Raw genomic sequence first — 22646 nt, forward strand, 5'->3', positions numbered from 1 at the left:
GTGTGTGTGTGTGTGTGTGTGTCTGTGTCTGTATGTGTCTGTGTCTCTTCACAGTCCCCGCTGTTCCATAAGTTGTATTTTTATCTGTTTTCTAAATGATTCTCCTGCTTGCATCAGTTACCTGATGTGGAATATAGTTCCATGTAGTCATGGATCTATGTAGTTCTGAGCCAATTGTCATTTTCAGAGGTCCCTCTTTGTAGCACCTGACCACACGACTGAACACTAGTCCAGGTGCGACACAACTAGAGCCTGTAAGACCTGCCTTGTTGATAGTGTTGTTTAAAAAGGCAGAGCTGTGCTTTTATTATGGACAGACTTCTCCCCATCTTAGCTACTGTTGTATCAACATGTTTTGACCATGACAATTTACAATCCAGGGTTACTCCATGCAGTTTAGTCACCTCAACTTGCTCAATTTCCACATTATTTATTACAAGAGTTAGTTGAGGTTTAGAGTTTAGTGAATGATTTGTTCCCAAATACAATGCTTTTAGTTTTAGAAATATTTAGGACTAACTTATTCCTTGCCATCCATTCTGAAACGAACTGCAGCTCTTTGTTAAGTGTTGCAGTCATTTCAGTCGCTGTAGTAGCTGACGTGTATAGTGTGGAGTCATCCGTATGCATAGACACACTGGCTTTACCTAAGGCCAGTGGCATGTCATTAGTAAAGATTTTAAAAACTAAGGGGCCTAGACAGCTGCCCTGGGGAATTCCTGATTCTAACTGGATTATGTTGGAGAGGCTTCCATTAAAGAACACCCTCTGTGTTCTGTTAGACAGGTAACTCTTTATCCACAATATAGCAGGGGGTGTAAAGCCATAACACATACGTTTTCCATCAGAAGACTATGATCGATAATGTCAAAAGCCCCACTAAAATGTCTAACAAGACAGCCCCCACAAACTTTTTATCATACATTTCTCTCAGTTAATCAGTCATTTGTGTAAATCCTGTGCTTGTTGAATGTCCTTCCCTTTAAGCGTGCTGAAAGTCGTTGTCAATTTGTTTACAGTAAAATAGCATTGTATTTGGTCAAACACCATTTTTTCCTAACGTTTACTAAGGGTTGGTAACTGGCTGATTGGTTGGCTATTTGAGACTGTAAAAGGGCTTTACTATTCTTAGGTAGGGGAATAACTTTAGCTTCCCTCCAGGCCTGAGGGCACACACTTTCTAGTAGGCTTAGATTGACGAAGTTATGGAAAATAGGAGTGGCAATATCGTCATGCAGCATACAGAAGACCTACTGAGATGAAAAATGACATACTGAGATGTATGCAAAGTGGTATATCTGGAGCCTTAGCCCTGGCTAGACTCTCCATCTGGGGCCTTAGCCCTGGCTAGACTCTCCATCTGGGGCCTTAGCCCTGGCTAGACTCTCCATCTGGAGCCTTAGCCCTGGCTAGACTCTCCATCTGGAGCCTTAGCCCTGGCTAGACTCTCCATCTGGGGCCTTAGACCTGGCTAGCCTCTCCATCTGGGGCCTCAGCCCTGGCTAGCCTCTCCATCTGGGGCCTTAGCCCTGGCTAGTCTCTCCATCTGGAGCCTTAACCCTGGCTAGCCTCTCCATCTGGAGCCTTAACCCTGGCTAGCCTCTCCATCTGGAGCCTTAGCCCTGGCTAGCCTCTCCATCTAAAAACCAATGGATTTAAGTTAGGTAGAGAGGGAGGGGCAGGAGACTTTCTAAGCAAGACATTCACAGTGAAAATGCATTCGTTTTGTTAAGAATAAATTCACAGTGAAAATGCATTGTTAATGGCCCATATTAATGGACCAAATATTCATATGCCAAACCCATTAGGCCGAAGTGTGGAACTGTGTGGCAACTCTTCTATCACATTCACTGTAGTCAACTCCTGGATTCAACAGTGCTCCTGTGTAGCTTTGACGGTAAGCACGAGGCGTTAGCAAGGCCAGGGTCGTGGGTTTGATTCCCTCCGGGGTCAGGTGTACTAAACGTTATGGATAAAGGCATCAAGGCCAGGGTCGTGGTTTGATTCCGTCTGGGGTCACGTGTACTAAACGTTATGGATGAAGGCATCAAGGCCAGGGTCGTGGTTTGATTCCGTCTGGGGTCAGGTGTACTAAACGTTATGGATAAAGACGTCTGCTACAATGACATGTTCACTTCACCCAGAAAGATGCCTCTTCAGTCAGTCATACGTTTATGAGACGTCATTGGTCCCAGATTTGTCTGTTTCAAGAGGAGATTCACATGCATGCCTCTTCAGTCCCTCTTTCCCTCCTCTTCCTCACTCCCCTCCCTGCCTGTCTCCCTCCCTCTCTGCCTCCCTATCTCATTCCCCTCCCTCTCTGCCTCCTTCCCCTCTCTCCCTACCTTCCTCACTCCCCTCCCTGCCTGTCTCCCTCCCTCTCTGCCTCCCTATCTCATTCCCCTCCCTCTCTGCCTCCTTCCCCTCTCTCCCTACCTTCCTCACTCCCCTCCCTGCCTGTCTCCCTCCCTCTCTGCCTCCCTATCTCATTCCCCTCCCTCTCTGCCTCCTTCCCCTCTCTCCCTACCTTCCTCACTCCCCTCCCTGCCTGTCTCCCTCCCTCTCTGCCTCCCTATCTCATTCCCCTCCCTCTCTGCCTCCTTCCCCTCTCTCCCTACCTTCCTCCCTCCCCTCCCTACCTCCCTTCCTCTCTGCCTTCCAACCTCCCTACCTGCAGCTAGTGTTTATTATCAGGTGTGGGTGTGTGAGGTGGTATCCAGATGTTCCTTCTCTCATACCGAAAATAAAAACACACACAATTGGGCATCTATTACCAGAATGCTAACAACATTAGCATAAGTAATATAGAATTTCAATGGAGGCTGCTAACTAAATACGCTAATGAGCAGAAACAAAAATAAACAAATTGCAAAGACAGGCAATCTAGCTCAAAAAGTTTTACATACATTATATATACAAAAGTATTTGGACACCCCTTCAAATGAGTGGATTTGACTATTTCAGCCACACCCGTTTGCTGACAGGTGTATAAAATCGAGCACACAGCCATGCAGTCTCCATAGACAAACATTGGCAGTAGAATGGCCTTACTGAAGAGCTCAGTGACTTTTAATGTGGCACCGTCATAGGATGCTACCTTTCCAACAAGTCAGTTCATCAAATATCTGCCCTGCTGGAGCTGCCCCCTCAACTGGACGTGCTGTTATTTGTGAAGTGGAAACATCTCGGAGCAACAACGGCTGAGCTGTGAAGTGGTAGGCCACACGCTGACAGAACGGGACCACCGAGTGCTGAAGCGCATAGCGAGTAAAAATCATCTGCTCTCGGTTGCAACACTCACTACCAAGTTCCAAACTGCCTCAGGAAGCAACGTCAGCACAATAACTGTTAGTCGGGAGCTTCATGAAAGGTTTCAATGGCTGAGCAGCGGCACATAAGCTTAAGATCACCATGTGCAATGCCAAGCGTTGACTGTAGTGGTGTAAAGCTCACCGCAATTAGACTCTGGAGCAGTGGAAATGCATTCTCTGGAGTGATGACTCACGCTTCACCATCTGACAGTCCGATGGACAAATATGGGTTTGTCTGTCGGAACGCTACCTGCCCCGATGCATAGTGCCAACTGTAAAGTTTGGTGGAAGAGGAATAATGGTCTGGGATTGTTTTTCATGGTTCGGGCTATGCCCCTTAGTTCCAGTGAAGGGAAATCTTAACGCTACAGCATACAATGACATTCTTGACGATTCTGTGCTTCCAACTTTGTGGAAACAGTTTGGGGAAGGCTCTTTCCTGTTTCAGCATGACAATGCCCCCCGTGCAAAAAGCGAGGTCCATACGGAAATGGTTTGTCGAGATCGTTGTGGAAGAACTTGACTGGCCTACACAAAGCCCTGACCTCAACCCCATGGAACACCTTGGACTTTTGTTCATGTTGTGTATGATGGTGATTCTAAACAAGGAGAAGAACATTAACAGAAGCATCACTGTGATTCATCTCCAACCACATGCATTACCTTCCCTCTGAGCCCATTCACATCCCAGGTAGAGAGAGAGACACACACACACACACACACACACACACACACACACACACACGCACACACACACAATGTTCTGGTGGACTACATGTCTATAATTGTCATTCTGATTCTAGCTTTAGATACCTCCTTAATGAAATACATTTTGGTTCAACGATAATAATTAGGACTTAATATTTTTTACTCAATATTTTTTAATTTATTGAACCTTTTATTTAACTAGGCAAGTCAGTAAAGAACAAATTCTTATTTACAATGACGGCCTACTGGGCCAAACCTGGATGACACTGGGCCAATTGTGAGCCGCCTTATGGGACTGTGATACAGCCTGGAATCGAACCAGGGACTGTAGTGATGCCTCTTGCACTGAGATGCAGTGCCTTAGACCGCTGCGCCACCCGGGAGGCCAAGGTGCGATGGACGGCTCAACACTCTAACATGCGTTTAGATGGGCATTATTAATATGCATGTGTACTAAACCAGTGGCTGTGTTCCAAATAGCACCCTTTTCTCTTTATAGTGCACTACATTGGATCAAGGCAGTTTAGTTTTATAGGTAATATGGTGCTATTTGAGATACAAGCTATGGCAGCCTTCTATTCTCCATACAGTATGGCTGGGTGGTAGTGGCTATACGTCACGCTGCTGAACCAACTAATGGCAGTCTATTTACAGTCTGTGTACATGGTACGTCCCAACTGGCCCCCTATCCCCTATATAGTGCACTACTTCTGACCTGAGTCATATTAGGCCCTGGTCAAAAGTAGTGCACTATATAGGGAATAGGGCGCCATATGGGACTCCCTCAGTCATTTGGTCAATATATTGTTCCAATCTGAGAGTCCGCGTGGATCCTCTTTAGGTGTAATGATCCATGGACTAACAGCCATTTCCTCGATGGATCAATCCATTCACTAAAGACCGCAGTGTTAGTAGTTACTACAGCAAAGGGGGGTCAAAGGGTACCAGAGGGTCATGGTGTATGGGGGCGGGGTCAGGGAGGAAAGAGGGTACGGGGGGTCAGGGAGGAAAGAGGGCACGGGGAGGTCAGGGAGGAAAGAGGGCACGAGGGGTCAGGGAGGAAAGAGGGTACGGGGACAGGGGCGAAAAGAGGGTACGGGGGACAGGCAGGAAAGAGGGTACGGGGGTCAGGCAGGAAAGAGGGTACGGGGGTCAGGGAGGAAAGAGGGTACGGGGGGTCAGGGAGGAAAGAGGGTACGGGGGGTCAGGGAGGAAAGAGGGTACGGGGGGTCAGGGAGGAAAGAGGGTACGGGGGTCAGGGAGGAAAGAGGGTACGGGGGGGTCAGGGAGGAAAGAGGGTACGCGGGGGGCAAGGGGGGAAAGTAGGTTCCGGAGTGTCAGGGAGGAAATAGGGTACGGGGGGTCAGGGAGGAAAGAGGGTACGGGGGGTCAGGGAGGAAAGAGGGTACGGGGGGTCAGGGTGGACAGGAACGAGTGCTGCGTTCCCTTTTTTTTGGCGTTGTGGTTGTTTGGTAACTGGCCGTCCTAGTGCCATTGGCCCCTTGACCCAGAGTAAACAGGTTGGCAGTAATCTGGTCGTTAACCTCCTGCTGCTGTTTTAATTAAACACGGCTGCCGACCTAGGAAGTCAGTCAGATTAACTTCTGGAAAACATCAGGACCATAACGATGTCTTCTTGTATGCTTTGAAAAACGAATACTAAAGCAACGGCTATACTAAATTTTACTAAGAAGAGAAAACATTGGAATTTTTAGGCCTAATCTTTTAATGTGTCAAATTCTCTGTTCCCAATCCCAAACCACACACACATACCGCCCTCGACACCATGGCAACTACTGTTTCCGCTCAGCTGAAAGGTCAGCGTTGATCTGGGTGGATTCAGGGACATGCATATTGCATGGGCTCTCTCTCTCTCTCTGTGTGTGTGTGTGTGTGTGTGTGTGTGTGTGTGTGTGTGTGTGTGTGTGTGTGTGTGTGTGTGTGTGTGTGTGTGTGTGTGTGTGTGTGTGTGTGTGTGTGTGTGTGTGTGTGTGTGTGTGTGTGTGTGTGTGTTCTAAATGATACCAGGCAGGAGAACCAGTATTTGGAGCATGTCCAGAGGCTTGTTCTCGTACGTGTTGAGGGTTGAAAAGACACAGAGCCTAAAGGGCAGGTTTACTCTGAGTAATCTAGAAACGTCTCCGACATTTCAACAACTAAGGCAGAAGAAACACTCCTTTCATCATTCACAGTACAATGTATTACATTTTGAATTACAATAGTTTCCATAACCATTCCAGCAACTCCATGCACTTGAAACCTTTAAAAAAAACAAAAAAAAACTCTGCTTTATGAAAAGGTGTAGATGGCTGAATGCGAGTAAAATAAATGGTTTCTGAGAAAAAAAAATGTCTCTAGAAATGGAAATAGTTTCCTTCCTTCGTCTAGTTGAGAGCAGTTCAAGGTTGGTTACAATCCATTTACCTCAGAGCCACTCTCATAAACATCCACCAGTCTCCAAAAAGACTTTCCCCCGTCGGTAATGGTACTGAACATGAATTATTGAAATGAGAACTTTACTTAGTAAATAAGAGCTTTGCATCCCTAATAACTACATGGTAGTTATGTCAGCTGCTACCTGTTGTCCTGATGTAAACATGGTGTTACTGGCTTTCCAGAGGGAATCTGATGACAGATGAGTAATCTCCAACTATAGATATGTGTTGTAGTTCCTCTGTTATTCTAGTAGTGGAAACAGGCTGTTACTTGCTTTGTATAGAAACAGTTTGATGAGAGAGAGAGAGAGAGAGAGAGAGAGAGAGAGAGAGAGAGAGATCAGACTGAAGCGTGAAACAACTCGTCTCTCTGGCTCTGTTTTTACAGAAAGCACTGACACACACACAGCCTTATCTGGAGTTGGGATGGGCTCTATTTAGGATTACACAAACCAACACTCCAGATTGATCCATTTTTCTCTGCACATAAATCCATGTTAGTACTGTACTACATTTCCCTCAAGAGAAATGCCTGGCCTATGCCTATACTGGGCCTGCTCTGCTCTACAGCAGAGAGATAAAGAGCTCATGTCGGCCCTGTGTCCTTATCCTCCTCACCCCAGGTATTCTACTATCTGTACAGAAACATAACAGTAAATCTCAGAACTGGAACATTATACCTCAGGACCATGACATATCTCAGAACCGTAACGTCATATTTCAGAACCGTAGCGTCACACCTCAGAACTTTAACGTCACATCTCAGAACTGTAACGTCATATTTCAGAACTGTAACGTCACATCTCAGAACCGTAACGTCACACCTCAGAACCGTACCGTCACACCTCAGAACCGTAGCGTCACACCTCAGAACCGTAACGTCACACCTCAGAACTGTAACGTCACACCTCAGAACTGTAACGTCACACCTCAGAACTGTAGCGTCACATCTCAGAACTGTAGCGTCACACCTCAGAACTGTAACGTCACATCTCAGAACTGTAACGTCACACCTCAGAACTGTAGCGTCACATCTCAGAACTGTAACGTCATATTTCAGAACCGTAGCGTCACACCTCAGAACTGTAACGTCACACCTCAGAACCGTAACGTCACACCTCAGAACCGTAACGTCACACCTCAGAACTGTAACGTCACACCTCAGAACTGTAACGTCGCATCTCAGAACTGTAACGTCACATCTCAGAACTGTAACGTCACATCTCAGAACTGTAACGTCACATCTCAGAACTGTAACGTCACATCTCAGAACTGTAACGTCACATCTCAGAACTGTAACGTCACATCTCAGAACTGTAACGTCACATCTCAGAACTGTAACGTCACATCTCAGAACTGTAACGTCACATCTCAGAACTGTAACGTCACATCTCAGAACCGTAACGTCACATCTCAGAACCGTAACGTCACACCTCAGAACTAACGTCACACCTCAGAACCGTAGCGTCACACCTCAGAACCGTAACGTCACACCTCAGAACCGTAACGTCACACCTCAGAACTGTAACGTCACACCTCAGAACTGTAACGTCACACCTCAGAACTGTAACGTCACACCTCAGAACTGTAACGTCACACCTCAGAACTGTAACGTCACATCTCAGAACTGTAACGTCACATCTCAGAACTGTAACGTCACATCTCAGAACTGTAACGTCACATCTCAGAACCGTAGCGTCACACCTCAGAACCGTAACGTCACATCTCAGAACCGTAACGTCACACCTCAGAACTGTAACGTCACATCTCAGAACTGTAACGTCACATCTCAGAAGTGTAACGTCACATCTCAGAACCGTAACGTCACATCTCAGAACCGTAACGTCACATCTCAGAACCGTAACGTCACATCTCAGAACCGTAACGTCACATCTCAGAACCGTAACGTCACATCTCAGAACCGTAACGTCACACCTCAGAACCGTAGCGTCACACCTCAGAACCGTAACGTCACACCTCAGAACCGTAACGTCACACCTCAGAACCGTAGCCTCACCCCTCAGAACCGTAGCGTCACCCCTCAGAACCGTAGCGTTACTCCTCAGAACTGTAGCGTTACCCCTCAGAACCGTAGCGTTACCCCTCAGAACCGTAGCGTCCCCCCTCAGAACCGTAGCGTCACACCTCAGAACCGTAGCGTTACCCCTCAGAACCGTAGCGTTACCCCTCACACATGGCTCCTACCAGCTCATGCTGCCTGAAGCCATCGCCATCGTCTGCTCGCCCAAACACAACGATACGGGAGTGTTCAGACTCACCAGCTCTGGCATGGGGGAGGTAGCCTGCTGCAGACTGAAGGGCTTTCACCCACACTCCAAGGACCTGCCGCTCTTCAGCATCTATAGGCGTGTTGTTATAAAGGACTTGAAAACAACCGTGCTGGACCTCAGGTGACAGAGAGGGGAAGGGAAGACACTCACCCCCCCACCATCACAAACTGGATCTCCTATTTATATCTTTGTTATATCTTGCATACCCCTCACGGACCAAGGACAGGGCTGGCAAGCTGCTAGTGTGTGTTGAATTTACTCTACTGTGTTCTCTGGCTTGGGTAATCATTTCTATGGAGGAACTTCCTGGAGTTGAAACATTGACCAGGCACTTAGTGCATTATGTTTAAGTTAAATTAAACTGTTGCATTTTTTTTCTTGTGAACACATTTTACAAGGCAGATCATGGTTGTATAAAACAATCAGCAGGAAGGGGGGTTAAAAGGAATGTAAGAGAAAGAAAAGAGGGGATGAAGGGGAAAAGATGGAATTCACACAGTTGATTACCCCTCAGAACCGTAGCGTCACCCCTCAGAACCGTAGCGTCACCCCTCAGAACCGTAGCGTCACCCCTCAGAACCGTAGCGTCACCCCTCAGAACCGTAGCGTCACCCCTCAGAACCGTAGCGTCACCCCTCAGAACCGTAGCGTCACCCCTCAGAACCGTAGCGTCACCCCTCAGAACCGTAGCGTCACCCCTCAGAACCGTAGCGTTACCCCTCAGAACCGTAGCGTCACACCTCAGAACCGTAGCCTCACCCCTCAGAACCGTAGCGTTACCCCTCAGAACCATAGCGTCACCCTCAGAACCGTAACGACACCCCTCAGAACCGTAGCGTAGCGTTACCCCTCAGCACCGTAGAGTTACACCTTAGAACCGTAGCCTCACCCCTCAGAACCGTAGCCTCACCCCTCAGAACCGTAGCGTTACCCCTCAGAACCGTAGCATCACCCCTCAGAACCGTAACGACACCCCTCAGAACCGTAGCGTAGCGTTACCCCTCAGCACCGTAGAGTTACACCTTAGAACCGTAGCGTCACCCCTCAGAACCGTAGCGTCACCTCTCAGAACCGTAGCGTCACACCTCAGAACCGTAGCGTCACACCTCAGAACCGTAACGTCACACCTCGGCACCGTAGCATTACATCTGAGAGGGACAGAAGTTTAATTCCCAAATGGTACCCTATTCCCTATGTAGTGCACTACTTTGGATTGGATTGATTTTGTATTCCATGTGTATGTTGTGGTTTTCAGGAGTGAACTATCTGAACTTTAATAAGATACGCTCGTTTAGAATTTTTTGATGCAAACTGTTTTGCTACGGCGTGCCCTAATGAACACAACCCACGTTCTCCATCTTTCTCTTGTTATGTTGTGGTTTTTAGGAGTCATAGGTCGTAACCACCCCCCCTATCAGCCATGAGCAGCAAACCCCAACCCCCTCTGATGAAGAAGCACAGCCAGACAGATCTGGTGAGCCGGCTGAAGACCAGGAAGATACTGGGCGTCGGAGGAGAGGACGATGACGGCGAGATACACAGGTCAAAGGTCAGTAGTATGCAGGCACACACACAGATTCTTCAGGGCATTCAGAAAGTATTCACACCCCCTTTTCTTTTCCCACATTTTGTTTTGTTACTGCCTGAATTTAAAATGGATCAAATTTATATTTTTTGGGGTCACTGGCCTACACACACAATGAAAAGCTGAAATGCCTAAATAACTTCAGGAGTAAAAATGTGCTTAACAAGTCACATAATAAGTTTCATGGACTAACACTATGCAATAATAGTGTTTTAACATGACTACCTCATCTCTGTACCCCACACATACAATTATCTGGTCCCTCAGTAAGCAGTGAATTTCAAACACAGTTTCAACCACAAAGACCAAGGAGGTTTTCCAATGCCTCTTAAAGAATGGCACCTATTGGTAGATGGGTAAAAAAAAGCAGACATTAAATATCCATTTGAGCATGGTGAAGTTATTAATTACACTTTTTAGATGGTGTATCAATATGCCCAGTCACTACAAAGATACAGGCGTCCTTCTTAACTCAGTTGCTGGAGAGGAAGGAAACTGCTCAGGTATTTCAACACGAAGCCAATGGTGACTTTAAAACAGTTACAGAGTTTAATGGCTGCGATAGGAGAAAACTGAGGATGGATCAATAACATTGTAGTTACTCCACAATACTAACCTAATTAACAGAATGAAAAGAAGGAAGCCTGTACAGAATAAAAATATTCCAAAACATACATCCTGTTGTTTTGGAACAAGGAACTAAAGTAATACTGCAAAAAAATGTTGCAAAGAAATGAACTTTTTGTTCTGAATAAAAAGTGTTATGTTTGTGGCAAATCCAATATAACACATTACTGAGTACCACTCTCCATATTTTCAAGCATAGTGGTGGCTGCATCTTGTTATGGGCATGCTTTTCGTTAAGGACTGGGGAGTTTTTCAGGATAAATAAGAAGACTATGAATGTTCCTGAGTGACCAAATTACAGTTTTCAATTAAATCTACTTGAAAATCTACGATAAGATCTGAAAATGGTTGTCTAGCAATGATCAACAACCAATTTGACAGAGCTTGAAGAATTTTTAAAAAGAATAATGGGCAAATGTTGCACAATCCAGGAGACTTAGCCAAAAGGTTCACAGCTTTAATCGCTGCCAAAGGTGCTTCTAAAATAAATGTGCAAAAAATGTTTAAAAAATGTGTTCACTTTGTCATTATGGGGTATTGTGTGTAGATGAGTAAAACATATATATTTTTAAAGTATTATATTTTGAATTCAGGCTGTAACACTACAACATGTGAAATAAGTCCAGTGGTGTGATTACTTTCTGAAGGCACCGTATACATTTTATTTTATTTAAAAACCACTTACTACGGTAAGAATGTGTCAATAGAAAAACTCAACGTGTTTTGTTGTCTCATATACCCGATAGGTGCAGTGAAATGTTGTTTCACAGGGTCAGCCATAGTAGCACGTCACCCCTGGAGCAAATAAGGGTTAAGTGCCTTGCTCAAGGGCACATCGACAGATTTTTCACTTTGTCGACTTGGGTATTCAAACCAGCGACATTTCAGTTACTGGCGCAACGCTCTAACCGCTAGGCTACCTGCCTACTTACATGCTGACCAAACCGCACGCAAGTTGATTTTATTCACCCACACCAGAAGAGATCAGGACACGTAGGTTGAAATATCAAAACAAACTCTGAACCAATTATTAATTTGGGGACAGGTCAAAAAGCATTAAACATTTATGGCAATTTAGCTAGCTAGCTGTTGCCAGCTAATTTGTCCTGGGATATAAATATTGGGTTGTTATTTTACCTGAAATGCACAAGGTCCTCTACTCCGACAATTAATACACAGATAAAATGGTCAACCGAATTCGTTTCTTGTCATCTCTCCTCCTTCTGGCTTCTGTTTCTTCTTTGGACTTTATATGGCGGTTGGCAACCAACTTTACAGCATTACTACAACCCACCTGGAGTGAGGACCTAAGTTAATCTTTCAATCACCCACATGGGTATATGCTCCTAAAAACCAATGAGGAGATGGCATGTGGGTATATGCTCCTAAAAACCAATGAGGAGATGTCATGTGGGTATATGCTCCTAAAAACCAATGAGGAGATGGCATGTGGGTATATGCTCCTAAAAACCAATGAGGAGATGGGAGAGGCCAGACTTGCAGCGCGTTGAGCGTCACAAATAGAACCAATGACTATTTTAGTGCCTGGCCACGCAGACGCTCGCGAGCAGTGTGGGTGCAATGATTTGAATAACATGGGTACATTTATTTTGCAACGCGAGCGGTGTGGTCAGCATGTTAGAGTCATAGCAGACATGGAGACTTGGTATAGAATTCAATCCAGGGGCCTTGTTTGTAGAGACAGCCTTTGAAAGTGAATTTGATACCGTGGACACATGTTCATAGTGTCAACAGCAGACACAGCAGATGGCAACCTGGTACAGAATTGAACTGGCTCTCTGTGTACAGAGATGGCCTTTGATCAGGCATCCAACACCTGACTCCATGTCACCTCACCTCTATTGCTGGACGTACATACACTCTCTCTCTGTGTTTCTCTACATCTGTCTCTCTCTCTGTTTCTCTCTTTCTCTCTCTCTCTCTCTGTTTCTCTCTTAATCTCTCTCTCTGTTTATCTCTGTTTCTCTGTTTCTCTCTCTCTCTTTCTCTCTTTCTCTCTGTGTTTCTCTCTCTCTCTGTTTATCTCCATCTCTCTCTGTGTTTCTCTCTTTCTCTCTCCTCTCTCTCTTTCTCTCTCCTCTCCTCTCTTTCTCTCTCCATCTCTCTCTGTCTTTCTCTCCATTTCTCTCTCTGTTTCTCTCTCTCTCTCTGTTTTCTCTGTGTTTCTCTCTCTCTCTCGCTCCCTCTCTCCTATGGATTATGTTGTTGACAGTACAAACATGTCTTCCTACCATGCGATGATGAAAGCTTCCTAGGGTCAAAGACATTGCAGGTATTAAGTAAATGAAATGCTGAACACAGTTTTGGGAGGAATATTCATGCTCTGGTCAGCATGGTGTGATTTTGAATTCGTTACATAATTATTATTGAAATATTTCTGGAGATCAAGTCTTTATGACACAATCTAAGTTTGTTTGTCACATGCACAGAACACAGAGGGTGTAATGGTACAGTGAAATACTTACTACAGCTGTTCCTCAACAGTGTAAATGCATTAGATTAGGAAAGGACTAGAAGGCACTCAACCAACTTAAACCAAAAAATATATACACTACCGTTCAAAAGTTTGGAGTCACTTAGAAATGTCCTTGTTTTTGAAAGAAAAGCAAATTTGTTGTCCGTTTAAAATAACATGAAATTGATCAGAAATACAGTGCAAATGGTGTTAATGTTGCAAATGACTATTGTAGCTGGAAACGTCAGATTTTGTTTTTAATGGAATATCTACATAGGCGTAGAGAGGCCCATTATCAGCAACCATCACTCCTGTTTTCCAATGGCACGTTGTTTTAGCTAATCCAAGTTTATCATTTTAAAAGGCTAATTGACCATTAGAAAACCCTTTTGCAATTATGTTAGCACAGCTGAAAACTGTTGTCCTGATATAAAGAAGCAATAAAACTGGTCTTCTTTAGACTAGTTCAGTATCTGGAGCATCAGCATTTGTGGGTTCGATTACAGGCTCAAAATGGCCAGAAACAAAGACCTTTCTTCTGAAACTCGTCAGTCTATTCTTGTTCTGAGAAACTAAGGCTATTCCATGCGAGAAATTGCCAAAAAACTGAAGATCTCGTACAACGCGGTGTACTACTCCCTTCACAGAACAGCGCAAACTGCCTCTAGCCAGAATAGAAAGAGTGGGAGGCCCCGGTGCACAACTGAGCAAGAGGACAAGTACGTTAGAGTGTCTAGTTTGAGAAACTGACGCATCACAAGTCCTCAACTGGCAGCTTCATTAAATAATACCCGCAAAACACCAGTCTCAATGTCAACAATGGAGAGGCGACTCCGGGATGCTGGCCTTCTAGGCAGAGTTCCTCTGTCCAGTGTCTGTTTTCTTTTGCCCATCTTAATATTTTCTTTTTATTGACCAGTCTGAGATATGGCTTTTTCTTTGCAACTCTGCCGAGAAGGCCAGCTTCCCGGAGTCACCTCTTCACTGTTGACGTTGAGACTGGTGTTTTGCGGGTACTATTTAATGAGGCTGCCAGTTGAGGCCTACAAGTGGTTTCAGCACCACGGACAGAGATCAGAATTCCTGCGATTTGACAGAGGAAAAACTAAACACAATAAGGCGTCTGATGTTCGTGAACAGGCTTCCGACAGTCACTGACACACCTTTCATGCAATGGGCGTCGCACATAATGAATCCGAAACTCTTCACAGTTGCTGGACAAACATAATGTCCAATATATGAATGAAAAAGGGGAATGTCTGACTGTTTTGCTGCTAGTGATGTTTTAAGAAAACATTTGTGATGAACATAAGGATACTGCGTGGGCCTGCGCTGGCTAAACCAATGACGTAACTACCCGGTTACCGCTAAGACCAGCTGGGGTCGTTCTTAAATATCTCTAGTTGCTCTGACTGAAATATATAGATATTTTTAGGAGATATCTCAAATATTTCTACCTGTCCCACCTCAGCGGAAGAAAGCTGATATTAGACAGATGAATTTCCGAACCTGGGGTAAAGGCTGGAAAATGCAAGTGCGGCAGTTTTTTTACACGATGAAATTGCAAACTAACGTGCGTTTGACACTTGCGCCTCCTTCACTCCAGAGGAAAATAGAACCCGGAGTGTTAAAGACCAGGTAGCCAAGGCAACCATGTTGCCTGTCACAGTCAAGCCTCTACTCTCAATCATACGTGCTGAAGACGTGACGTTGTTTTCCAGATAGTCTGTTTCACTTGTCAGAATCCATCAGTCACCCAGATAGACCTACAATACATTTATTCACCCAGATAGGCCTACAATACATTTATTCACCCAGATAGGCCTACAATACATTCATTCACCCAGATAGGCCTACAATATATTTATTCACCCAGATAGGTCTACAATACATTAATTCACCCAGATAGGCCTACAATACATTCATTCACCCAGATAGGCCTATGATACATTTATTCACCCAGATAGGCTAACTGTATATTAAGTCACCCAGATAGGCCTACAGTATATTTAGTCGCCCAGATAGGCCTACTGTATATTAAGTCACCCAGATAGGCCTACAATATATTAAGTCACCCAGATAGGCCTACAATATATTTAGTCGCCCAGATAGGCCTACAATATATTTAGTCGCCCAGATAGGCCTACAATATATTTAGTCGCCCAGATAGGCCTACAATATATTTAGTCGCCCAGATAGGCCTACAATATATTTAGTCGCCCAGATAGGCCTACAATATATTTAGTCGCCCAGATAGGCCTACAATATATTTAGTCGCCCAGATAGGCCTACAATATATTTAGTCGCCCAGATAGGCCTACAATATATTTAGTCGCCCAGATAGGCCTACAATACATGCATTGACTTTGGGGACATGTTTACATTCACTTAAGGAATCACATGTGTTTTGACATGCTGTAGTTCTCTCTGTCTGAGAGCTGGAGATGTTCTTGGCTCTTATTTCAGGCCAAAACATCTGTTTCCTTCTATTTTGTGAGAGATGGGGCCCTTTTCAACACAAACTATTTCATTTTCTCACCCTTCCAAGTCACAAGGCTGTATCACAACCGGCCGTGATTGGGAGTCCCATGGGGCGGCACACAATTGGCCCAGCGTCGTCCTGGTTTGGCCGGTGTAGTCCGTCATTCTAAATAAGAATTTGTTCTTAACTGACTTGCCTAGTTAAATAAAGGTTAAATAAAACAAATGTGGTATTATACTTTGCTGCAAACCTCATTGTAAATAAATACATATCTAACGGGAGTGTGAACATGTCCGCAAAGCCAAACAGCTCTGAGTTTATAGTTTTTACTGTTTGTGTCTCTTCCTGTACACTATTTTCTCTCTCAGCCTCACAACCTATTGTGAGGATATCATGTCAATCCTGGTCCATCTGACTACTGTGTCTGAATCTCTTCACGTGGCTCTTGAGAAAGACTCTGACCCTGATATCAGAGTTTTATGTCAGGCACCAAATCTGGAAATAAACATTATGGAGGAAATGGGAGGAGAAGATTGACTAAACAAGAGATTTAGCCCAGTCAGATAGAGATGCATGCTGGGGGTTTTGGACCTGGCCTTCAATAGTGTTGCTACATCCATTGTGGACTTGTATACATTAATGACATGTACCCATTGATTCTTAAAGAACATAACTTTTATAAATGCCTCATCAGCCTAGTTCAACCCAAAATACAAGCTTGTTTTACTCCAATGTTGGTAGACAAAGTTAATGTAAACAAACGCTGTATAGACTCAAAACATGGTTAAAATGATCAGGTTAGTCCCTGCATCCATAGCTCGGGTCTATGAATTTGAGAGTGGGTACATTTCTCCAGCCCCATCCCTCAGCTTCTTACCGAAACAGTACACTTTGTTATTGTTTCAACTGCAGATGGGCCCTTTAAAGGGTAGAGCAGACCAGGGGACGAATACAACAGCAACCATGCCATGGTCGGAGGGGACCTGTATCAGGTCTATTGGGTTGTGCCACGGTCGGAGGGGACCTGTATCAGGTCTATTGGATTGTGCCACGGTCGGAGGGGACCTGTATCAGGTCTATTGGATTGTGCCACGGTCGGAGGGGACCTGTATCAGGTCTATTGGGTTGTGCCACGGTCGGAGGGGACCTGTATCAGGTCTATTGGATTGTGCCACGGTCGGAGGGGACCTGTATCAGGTCTATTGGATTGTGCCACGGTCGGAGGGGACCTGTATCAGGTCTATTGGGTTGTGCCACGGTCGGAGGGGACCTGTATCAGGTCTATTGGGTTGTGCCACGGTCGGAGGGGACCTGTATCAGGTCTATTGGGTTGTGCCACGGTCGGAGGGGACCTGTATCAGGTCTATTGGATTGTGCCACGGTCGGAGGGGACCTGGTCATAGGCCTACCCACTGAGGAGCCAGGCCCAATCAATCAAATGTATTTATAAAGCCCTTCTTATTTCAGCAGATGTCACAAAGTGCTGTACAGAAACCCAGCCCAAAACCCCAAACAGAAAGCAATGCAGGTGTAGAAGCACGGTGGCTAGGAAAAACTCCTTAGAAAGGCAGGAACCTAGGAAGAAACCTAGAGAGGAACCAGGCTCTATACATTAATGTACATACTCCCTCAATTGGGCTGACCAACCAGTGCTCTCACACATCGGCTAACTGGGCTATCTGCATTGTGTCCCACCCACCACCCGCCAACCCCTCTTTTACACTACTGCTACTCTCTGTTCATCATATATGCATAGTCACTTTAACCATATCTACATGTACATACTACCTCAATCAGCCTGACTAACCGGTGTCTGTATGTAGCCTCGCTACTGTTATAGCCTCGCTACTTTTACAGCCTGTCTTTTTACTGTTGTTTTATTTATTTACTTACCTATTGTTCACCTAATACCTTTTTTGCACTATTGGTTAGAGCCTGTAAGTAAGCATTTCACTGTAAGGTCTACACTTGTTGTATTCAGTGAACGTGACAAATAAACTTTGATTTGATTTGAGGGGTGGCCAGTCCTCTTCTGGCTGTGCCGGGTGGAGATTATAACAGTACATGGCTAAGATGTTCAAATGTTCATAGATGCCCAGCATGGTCAGATAATAATAATCACAGTGGTTGTAGAGGGTGCAACAGGTCAGCACCTCAGGAGTAAATGTCAGTTGGCTTTTCATAGCCAATCATTGAGAATAAGAGACAGCAGGTGTGGTAGAGAGAGAGAGTAAAAATCATCAGGTCTGGGACAAGGTAGCACTTCCTGTGAACAGGTCAGGGATCCACAGCCGCAGGCAGAACAGTTGAAACTGGAGCAGCAGCACGACCAGGTGGACTGGGGACAGCAAGGAGTCATCATGCCAGGTAGTCCTGAGGCATGGTCCTAGGGCTCAGGTCCTCCGGGAGGGGAGGGTGAGAATCAGAATTAGTTTTTCCCCACAAAAGGGTTTTATTACAGACAGTAATACTCCTCAGTTTTATCAGCCGTCTGGGTGGCTGGTCTCAGACGATCCCGCAGGTGAAGAAGCTGGATGTGGAGGTCCTGGGTTGGCGTGGTTACACGTGGTCTGAGGTTGTGAGGCCAGTTGAACATATTGTCAAATTCTCTAAAATGATGTTGGAGGCAGTTTATGGTAGAGAAATTAACATTCAATTCTCTGGCAACAGCTCTGATGGACATTCCTGCAGTCAGCATGCCAGCTATCTAAACTTGTAGTAAACATTGTCTAACAGCTCTGGTGGACATTCCTGCAGTCAGCATGCCAGCTATCTAAACTTGTAGTAAGCATTGTCTAACAGCTCTGGTGGACGTTCCTGCAGTCAGCATGCCAGCTATCTAAACTTGTAGTAAACATTGTCTAACAGCTCTGGTGGACATACCTACAGTCAGCATGCCAGCTATCTAAACTTGTAGTAAACATTGTCTAACAGCTCTGGTGGACGTTCCTGCAGTCAGCATGCCAATTGCACACTCCATCAAAACTTGAGACATCTGTGGCATTGTGTTGCGTCACAAAACTGCACATTTTAGAGAGTGGCCTTTTATTGTCCCCAGCACAAAGTGCACCTGTGTAATGATCATGCTGTTTAATCAGCTTCCTGATATGCCACACCTGTCAGGTGAGGGATTATTTTGGCAAAGGACAAATGCTCACTAACAGGGATGTAGAGAATATTTTTGTGCGAATGAAACATTTCAGGGATCTTTTTATTTCAGCTCATGACACCACTGTTGTACCACTGTTGGGGGGGGGACCTGTATTAGATTGCACCACTTTTGGGGGGGAGGGACCTGTACCAGGTGTATTAGACTGTACCACTGTTGGGGGGTGGGGGGCTGCGCCAGGTGTATTAGATTGTACCACTGTTGGGGGGGGGGGGGCTGCGTCAGGTGTATTAGATTGCACCACTGTTGGGGGGGACCTGTACCAGGTGTATTAGATTGTACCAGGGGTGGAGGGAACCCTGGGCTCCTGAGTGGCACAGCTTTCTAAGGCACTGCACTGCATCTCAATGCAAGAGGCGTCACTACAGTCCCTGGTTCCAATACTCTGTTACTCTGTCTGTGTTATGCTGTTACTCTGTCTGTGTTATGCTGTTACTCTGTCTGTGTTACTCTGTTACTCTGTCTGTGTTACTCTGTTACTCTGTCTGTGTTACTCTGCCTATGTTACTCTGTTACTCTGCCTGTGTTACTCTGTTACTCTGCCTGTGTTACTCTGCCCATGTTACTTTGTTACTCTGCCTGTGTTACTTTGTTACTCTGCCTGTGTTACTCTGCCTGTGTTACTCTGCCCATGTTACTTTGTTACTCTGCCTGTGTTACTCTGCCTGTGTTACTCTGTTACTCTGCCTGTGTTACTCTGTTACTCTGCCTGTGTTACTCTCTCACTCTGCGCATGTTACTCTGCCTGTGTTATGCTGTTACTCTGTCTGTGTTACTCTGTCTGTGTTATGCTGTTACTCTGTCTGTGTTACTCTGCCTGTGTTACTCTGTTACTCTGCCTGTGTTACTCTGTTACTCTGCCTGTGTTACTCTGTTACTCTGCCTGTGTTACTCTGTTACTCTGCCTGTGTTACTCTGTTACTCTTCCCATGTTACTCTGCCCATGTTACTCTGTTACTCTGCCTGTGTTACTCTGTCACTCTGCCCATGTTACTCTGTTACTCTGCCTGTGTTACTTTGTTACTCTGCCTGTGTTACTCTGCCTGTGTTACTCTTACTCTGCCTGTGTTACTCTGTTACTCTGCCTGTGTTACTCTGTTACTCTGCCTGTGTTACTCTGTTACTCTGCCTGTGTTACTCTGTCACTCTGCCCATGTTACTCTGCCTGTGTTATGCTGTTACTCTGTCTGTGTTACTCTGTCTGTGTTGTGCTGTTACTCTGTCTGTGTTACTCTGCCTATGTTACTCTGCCTGTGTTACTCTGTTACTCTGCCTGTGTTACTCTGTTACTCTTCCCATGTTACTCTGTTACTCTGCCTGTGTTACTCTGTCACTCTGCCCATGTTACTCTGTTACTCTGCCTGTGTTACTCTGCCTGTGTTACTTTGTTACTCTGCCTGTGTTACTCTGCCTGTGTTACTCTGTTACTCTGCCCATGTTACTCTGTTACTCTGCCCATGTTACTCTGTTACTCTGCCTGTGTTACTCTGTTACTCTGCCCGTGTTACTCTGTTACTCTGCCCATGTTACTCTGTTACTCTGCCTGTGTTACTCTGTTACTCTGCCCGTGTTACTCTGTTACTCTGCCTGTGTTACTCTGCCCATGTTACTCTGTTACTCTGCCTGTGTTACTCTGTCACTCTGCCCATGTTACTCTGTTACTCTGCCTGTGTTATTTTGTCTGTGTTACTCTGTTACTTTGTCTGTGTTACTCTGTCTGTGTATGTGTTACTCTGTCTCTGTTACTCTGTCTCTGTCTCTCCAGCTGAACCCTGATCCTTACTAGCTGGGTTTCAACCCTGTTGATGTGAGCTGAAAGGGATACTGAATAGTGAAGAGATAACAATAATATTACTGTTTGCTGCAGTGTAAGGAAAATCCATCAATCAATGTATGTTTGTATAGCACTTTCAACTGATACAGTTGTCACCAAGTGCTTGACTTTGGGCTTATGAGTCCCTTTGCTTGTATAATGGTTAAATGGTTTATTAAATCAAGATGTATTGAATTGAGATGTATTGTGTTTTCTATTTATCTTACAGATCAGTCAGATGCTGGGAAATCAGATGAGGTTTGGCGTACGAGAGCCAATAGGCCTCAGGTAAGACCAGAGATTGTATATAACAAACATCTCTGAGTAAGAGTCCTGATCTACTGTAGTCAATAGGCCTCAGGTCAGAACAGAGACTGTATGTATCAAACATCTCTGAGTAAGAGTCCTGATCTACTGTAGTCAATAGGCCTCAAGTCAGAACAGAGACTGTATGTATCAAACATCTCTGAGTAAGAGTCCTGATCTACTGTAGTCAATAGGCCTCAGGTCAGAACAGAGACTGTATGTATCAAACATCTCTGAGTAAGAGTCCTGATCTACTGTAGTCAATAGGCCTCAGGTCAGAACAGAGACTGTATGTATCAAACATCTCTGAGTAAGAGTCCTGATCTACTGTAGTCAATAGGCCTCAGGTCAGAACAGAGACTGTATGTATCAAACATCTCTGAGTAAGAGTCCTGATCTACTGTAGTCAATAGGCCTCAGGTCAGAACAGAGACTGTATGTATCAAACATCTCTGAGTAAGAGTCCTGATCTACTGTAGTCAATAGGCCTCAGGTCAGAACAGCGACTGTATGTATCAAACATCTCTGAGTAAGAGTCCTGATCTACTGTAGTCAATAGGCCTCAGGTCAGAACAGAGACTGTATGGATCAAACATCTCTGAGTAAGAGTCCTGATCTACTGTAGTCAATAGGCCTCAGGTCAGAACAGAGACTCCCCCGAAGTGTATTGATCACAGTGTGATAGTCTAAGGTAATGAAGTGTGTTTTTTCACAGTGGTATAGTCTAAGGTAATGAAGTGTATAGTGGTATAGTCTATGGTAATGACGTGTATACTGGTATAGTCTAAGGTAATGAAGTGCTAAGGTAATGAAGTGTACAGTGGTATAGTCTAAGGTAATGAAGTGTACAGTGGTATAGTCTAAGGTAATGAAGTGTACAGTGTTATAGTCTAAGGTAATCAAGTGTATTGATCATAGTGGTATAGTCTAAGGCAGGGGTGGGCAAACCTTTTGGCTCAAGGGCCACATTGACTTTTTGAAACCAATTGAAAGGCCACATACTATATGTATATATGACAAAACATGTGAAGCCTTTATTCATTTTCACATGGACACGTAACTACTAGTGTACTGTAGGGGTACATACGCTTGCTGAACAATTCTACCCGTGTACCATCTCTACCTTTGTTTTTTGTGAGCAAATTATTCACAAAATGGACATAATTTATAACATCACAGACAGTCAAACACAGATCCTGCATCTCTACCCTTGTAAAGTACAATCAAACTTACAGTCACAATATGCAAACTTAAAAATATATATATATATATTATATGACTGGAGACATGACAAATGTAACAGCAGATGTGTTTTATATTTATATATATATATATATATATATATATATATATATATATATATATATATATATATATATATATATATATATATTATATATGTGTATGATATATATATATATATATATATATATATATATATAT

General features: G+C 44.6%; 1 protein-coding gene across 2 annotated transcripts in view; it reads left to right on the forward strand.

Moving 5' to 3' along the window:
- Positions 1-22646, forward strand: part of LOC106587948 (tumor protein p53-inducible protein 11) — a 58831-nt gene that overhangs the window by 11891 nt on the left and 24294 nt on the right. For both annotated transcript variants that reach the window (XM_045711329.1, XM_045711330.1), the window contains 2 exons: positions 10132-10294; positions 21127-21185. In XM_045711329.1, the coding sequence (XP_045567285.1) occupies positions 10166-10294; positions 21127-21185 (188 nt within the window). In that variant the 5' untranslated portion in view covers positions 10132-10165. The remainder of the gene's footprint in view (positions 1-10131; positions 10295-21126; positions 21186-22646) is intronic.

This window comes from Salmo salar, unplaced genomic scaffold (assembly GCF_905237065.1).
Source record: "Salmo salar unplaced genomic scaffold, Ssal_v3.1, whole genome shotgun sequence".
NCBI classification, from domain to species: Eukaryota; Metazoa; Chordata; class Actinopteri; order Salmoniformes; family Salmonidae; genus Salmo; species Salmo salar.